The sequence below is a fragment of the Lolium perenne genome, chromosome 4 (genome assembly GCF_019359855.2).
Source record: "Lolium perenne isolate Kyuss_39 chromosome 4, Kyuss_2.0, whole genome shotgun sequence".
Lineage (NCBI taxonomy): Eukaryota > Viridiplantae > Streptophyta > Magnoliopsida > Poales > Poaceae > Lolium > Lolium perenne.
The window spans coordinates 395,846,733-395,852,708 of record NC_067247.2 but is presented as its reverse complement, the minus strand read 5'-3'; the positions used below and the strand labels follow the sequence as shown (position 1 = coordinate 395,852,708).

At 50.5% G+C, this 5,976-nt stretch overlaps 1 protein-coding gene across 1 annotated transcript; it reads right to left on the bottom strand.

The window, feature by feature from the left end:
- Window positions 1–551: 551 nt before the first annotated feature.
- On the bottom strand, window positions 552–2,187 carry LOC139830388 (uncharacterized). Its single transcript, XM_071818387.1, has one exon. It carries the CDS (start codon window positions 2,025–2,027, stop codon window positions 552–554), a length of 1,476 nt encoding a protein of 491 aa, XP_071674488.1. The 5' UTR covers window positions 2,028–2,187.
- Between the last annotated feature and the right edge of the window lie 3,789 nt (window positions 2,188–5,976).

Genomic DNA, 5,976 nt, shown 5'->3' with positions numbered 1-5,976 from the left:
GCGAGAAAATTGTGTACGTGCATAGGCAATGAAGGCGATAAGTGTATCAGCAGTGTCGGATTTGTGGCGTAGAGGAAAAGTCCACATGAAGTGAGAGAAATCATCGACAATGACAAGGTAATATTTGAAACCAGAGATACTTAAAACAGGAGAGGTCCAAAGATCACAATGTATTAACTGAAACGGTTCAACACTTATCGAGGTAGACCTACTGAAGGGCAAACGCACATGCTTGCCAAGTTGGCATGCATGGCAAACATGTGTGGCTGCTTTATTACATGGAATAAAAGACTTCTTATGGAGGTGCAACATAGAGTCGCGCCCCGGATGACCTAAACGACGGTGCCATAGCTCGGTGGAGGTGGTAGTGGCGATGAGTCCATGAGCGAAGTGGTTGATGATCGATGATGGAAACACGTAGAGGTCGCCGTGGCTACTGCAGCGAAGGATCACGTCCTTGGTGCGAAGGTCCTTAATAGAAAAACCAAACGGGTCAAATTCAATGGAACAAAGGTTGTCAATAGTGAAACGACGTATAGAGATGAGATTTTTCACAAGGTTAGGAACAAGTAGGACATTTTTAAGGAAGAGATCTGAGCGGAAGCAGGTATAGATGCATGACCAGTATGAGAGATGGGCAAGGTAGAACCATTGCCCACCGTGACAAAGGAAGGAAAAGAAGTGGAGGTTAGATGTTGGAGCATACCGGGGTCGGAGGCCATGTGTGCGGTCGCTCCGGAGTCCATGACCCACTCACCAGCGTGTGAAGGGGTGGCTGCATTGTTCAGGGCGGCCATGAGCGCGGAGCAGTCCCACGCTGGAGAGGTGCCGTTGTTGTTGCCGTTGATGTAGCCGGGGATCGGTGGTGGGTTGGTGCCGAAGGCCTGGCCATGGAGCGGTGCCAGGGACGTGAAGGCCTGGGCAGGAGGCATGGCAAAGGGCCGGGGACCAAGGAGGCCAGCCCCGGCGCTAGGCCGCGGTGCAGGAGCCTGAGGTGCATGGGGCGAAGGAGCCTGCATCTGCTGGGCTTGGCCAGTGTAGGGGTTGAAGCACACCCAAGGGCCGACGGGGGCAGGGGTGCCGCGACCAGCACCATCGGTCCGGTTCCCGCCGTAGTTTCCTCCACCGCCGCCGTTCTTCTTCTTCTTGTAGTAGTTCCCGCCGCCGCCAGTCTTGCCGCCGGAGGACCCGCTGCCAGAGGAGCTGCCTCCGTTGTTGTTGAAGCCGTAGGAGGGGTTGGAGGCGCCGTAGAGGGCAGTCTGGGCGCCCACCCTGTGAGAGTTGGCTAGCTGCGTCTCGCGAAGGGTGAGGAGCGAGCGAGTCTGGGCGAAGGAGGGCAGCGGGTTCTGCATGGTGACGATGGTGGTGATGTCGGCGAAGCGCGGGTTGAGGCCGCGGAGGCAGTTGAGGACGAGGACCTGATCGGTGACCGGAGAGCCGACATCGCGCAGAGCATCAGAGAGGGCCTTGAGGCGGTGGCAGTAGGCGGTAATGGAGAGGTCGCCTTGGACCATGGCGCGGAATTCCGCGTCGAGATGCACGGCGCGGGTCATCTGGTTGTCGAGGAAGAGATTGGTGATGAGCAGCCAGGCCTCCTGCGCCGTCTGCTCCTCCCCCATGATGATGTCGAGGATCTCATCGGAGATGGACCCGTATAGCCACGAGCGGACGATGTAGTCGTCGCGGATCCACTCGGCGGTGCGGACGGCAGGCGCGATGGCGTTGACGTGGTGAAGGAGGTCGTATTTGCCGAGGAGGACGCGCACCAACATGCGCCACTTGGTGAAGTTGGACTTCTGCAGATCGAGGGTGATCGGGACGTGCGTGCGCACGCTGGCGACATGAGCGGCATGGGACGGGGCGTGTACGACGCCGGCCGTAGAGCTCTCGGCCGCAGGCATGGTGCTGTTGGTGAGGGCGCCGGAGGTGGCGTCGGTGAGGACGCCGGAGGTGGCGTTGGTGAGAGCGCCGGAGGTGGCGTCGGTGAGGGCACCGGAGGTGGCGTCGGTGTGAGCTGGGGTGGTCATGGCTGAGATCGGATCGTAGGTCGGAATCTGATACCAAGCAAACGAGAATTGTTTTGGGAAACGCCGCACTTGGGGCGATCACGTTGAACCATTATATATGGGTACAGTCTTGGGTTACACGTTAGATCTAAACAAGATCAGAACCGAATCAATCTAGAGATATCGGTTGTTAACCTACCATATATGGTTACAATACAAAAGGCATACGTTAACAATATGGGAGGCGCGAAACGATGCTCGGAATAATAAAGGATGTTTGCATCCCCTGAGAGTTGCAGCCAAGATCATAGCTTATGTCGAGATGATTATGACATACTGCTTCAAATCCAAACCGGCTACTATGTGTGACTCAACTTCTTCACCGAGATGGTCTCCACCGCCTGTAGGAAAGGTTTGCGTGAACGTTGATGCTGCCCTCTTCCCGGCTGATCAGAGAATGGGCTAGGGTGCAGTAATCCTTGACTATATGGGTAATTTCACCCCACGCTCCTCCCGGGCCTGTTCCGAAGGTGCTTTAAGACCCGTGTTGTAAAGAACATAGAAACAACCAACATCCAAACGGCCCAAAAAATATGCCCCCATGTGAGACAAGGGATGGCCAGGCTACCAAACGCGACCTAGATGTTTTTTTTAGAGCAACCACGTATTTCATTAATAGAAAATCAAGTTACATGAGTAAACAAACATGAAAACTACCAGACAGACCAGAAGAAAACAGTTGTCCTAAAAACTTTGCAAAAAACCTAAATGACAGAAATATACAAAACTATCCCTATGATTTTTGCACTCGCAGAAGCCAGCGGCCGCCGCCAAACTTCAACGCCGTCTAGACGTGCGTTAGAAGAGATACCGAGCCTCCACCATTGCTTGATCCAAAAGAGCACCATCGCCATAGATGTTGAGGCAGGGGCTGACGGCGAAACCTATTCGCCGCTCATAGCGGGCGCTATGTGGCGCTCCGCTTAGAGCGGGATAGGTCTGGGCCGGCCCATTAGCGCTGGCAATGGTTTTCCTTTGTTTTTTTCTTTCATATTTTCTTCTGGTTTTTTCTTTGGTTCTTCTATTTTTTTTCTAGCTTCTGCTTTTGCTGATCGGTTTTTCTGAAATTTTCATAATTTGAATTTTTCGAATTTGAACTTTTTTAAGTTTGTTTTTTTTAGATTTGAACTTTTTTCGAATTTAAACAATTTTTAAGTTTGAACATTTTATTGTTTTGAACATTTTTAAATACGAAGATTTTTCGCGTTTGAAAATTTTTCAGATTTGTTTTTTTGAAATTTGAATAATTTTAAATTTTGAACAATTTTCAGTTTAGAACTTTTTCATTTTTGAACATTTTTTTAATTTGAACTTTTTCAAATTTGAAATTTGTTCGATTTTGAAAATTGTTCGGTTTTTAAAATCGTTCAATTTTGAACTTTTTGGTTTTGAATTTGTACAGATTTTGAATTTTGTTCGGTTTTAAATTTGTATAGCTTTTTGAAAACCGAAACAACTATGCAACACACGCTATCACTCAAGAAATGGAAAAGAAGAACAGCGACACAATAAATGGGCCGGGCCCAGCTCACGTTCCTTTAAGCGGAGCCAGGCTCGCTCCCGCTTAAAGCGGAGAATAGGCCCTCCCGGTCCCGGGGCTGACCCAGAGATTACGAGATCCCCTCGTTCTCCTTTCCCTCTGTCCATGTCAGTCAGGTCTGCGTACGTCTGCATAAGCGCGTGTCACCCTCCACCCGACTCCAATACAGCGCGGGGTTCCGGCAAGGACACCAAGCCAGAACACCAAGCCACTTCGTCGACCCAAAGCTAGCTACTTTGCCTACGCGATCCACGATCGAATATGTCAGGCCATGGCCAATACGACGACGGCTGCTCGCGCCACGACGAAGAACAACCATCAGAGCCTTCAGAGCCCTGGTGCTCCTGGTCCTGCTCGCCCTCCTCGTCGTCTTCACCCTGGGCTCCAAGGCCCCGCGCTACTCCGCGGCCATCGACTACGTCACCGGCCTTGACCTCGACGACGCTCCTCTAAACCCGCTCTTCAACCTCACCCTCCGCGCCACCTCCCGGGGCTTCATGGGCGGCGGCTGCGTCGAGGCGGGATCCGTAGCGGAGGTCTCCTACGCCGGCGTCACGCTCGCCACCGGGCCCATCCTCCAGCGGTTCTGCTCCCCGTCGAGGGGGCACAAGGAGCAGGCCGTCGTGGCGTGGGGGACGGGGGTGCAGGTTCCCGGGTTCGCGTTGGACGGGCTCGCCGACGACGCGTGGCGTGGGACGCCCATGTTCGACGTCGCGGTCCGTATGCCATCCAACCACGCCAACAACCACGAGGGGAAGCTCGTGTCGTGCTGGGGCCTGCGTGTCGGGGACGCGGCAACGTTGGGAGCTCCCTGCGCCGTGGCCGACGTCGACACTGTCCCGTCGTCTCCCAATGACCGGCACGGCCGTGCCACCTAAACTGCACTCTTTGTTTCATCAGCTTATTTATTTCAGTTCTACTTTTTATTTGCTCTGGTGGAATATTAGAATTCTAGATTTAGTAGCTTTTGGTGTTTCCGTAGTGGATAGCCCATTGCTGTGTTGAATATGACCCGAAATCTATTTACCTGTTGTACTATGGAAGGAGTCCTAAAGAACTACGGTGTGCCAACCGTGCTAGACGTAGCACATCTACAACTCTATTTCGTGTCCGCCAAGAAAGAGAGTTGTTTGCCCCTATATATAGTCCAAGGTAGTCATAAAATAGATGAGAGAGATACACCCATACTGATAGGACGTTGAGGGTCTGTCCTCTCGTGTATTATAATACTCCTCCAATTATAGTGATACGTCTCCGTGCGTTCCGTGGTTTTTTCCCGTTTGGGTTTTCCACGTAAAAATCTGTGTTCTTGTTCTCCGTTTGATCTACTTTTATTTTCGCGGTTTTGTAACAAGTGGTATCAGAGCACAAGTTTTCAACATCGATTCGCTGCCCCAGGAGATTCCTCCGTTATGCTTCTGGGGCAGCACCGCGTCGTTTGGATCAATCGCTGCATCATACAGCATCAAGCATCTTCATCAAGGTAAAGCCACGGTTGTGGTTTGCGGTGAGATCGGATCTGAAGATTGACACAGTTCCTCATTGGCGTCTGGTGCGCCGTTCTCTAGCGATCTTCTATTCGTCAAATCATCAAATCAGAGGTTGAGTTTTTCACCTGACTGCACTTTTCTTCAAGACGTTCCGATCCGTTTTCATGCTGTTATACTCGAGTTTGCTTCCGTATCGATCTGGTGAAGACAGGGGCCTCTTCCGTTGCTGTCGTTTCCCTACGCAGCGCCTTGGGGATCGATTCCATCTCAGACAATTTCCATCAGCCGGTTAAGAGACGTCCCAAGGTATCAAAACCAATCTGCCGTGCTTCTGTTGTTTGACGTGAAGTCCCAGAAGTACTAGTTCAGATTTCTTTTTGACTCTCCGTTTTGCTAAGTCCACACTTCAAGATAAATCAGGTGATATCTATTTTATGTCGGTCGCTCCGCAAATTTAATTCTGCAAAGAATTTTTTCTGGTGGACTTGTACTACTTTGCATCACAGGTTAATCTACTCATGGCTACCATGAAGTTGGATATTTCGCTGCTGGATGATGACAAAGGTTTTCTTTATGGCAAGTTAATATGCAGATGTTTGTTGGCGCAAGCTGTTTATGTAGATGCACTGGATAGTTTCGGAAATAAACGTATTAGCGAGGAGAAATAAAAGGATTCCCGCGCCACCTATGTTTGATGGTTTGCCGCTGGTATGATCATCGTTTTAATAGTTTTCAGTTTAAGGCGGAGTTTGTTGAATTATAGTCTGTCGGGAGATATTATGGAGGAAAATTATATTGCTGCAATTACATGAAGAACACAATTCAGTTATTAAAAAAATATGGAGGAGGTAATTTTTATGTCTGTTGGTAGCCAGCATTA

Coding starts and splice junctions, on each gene's coding strand:
- LOC139830388 (XM_071818387.1), bottom strand. CDS start 2,027: ATGACCACCCCAGCTCACACCGACGCCACCTCCGGTGCCCTCACCGAC.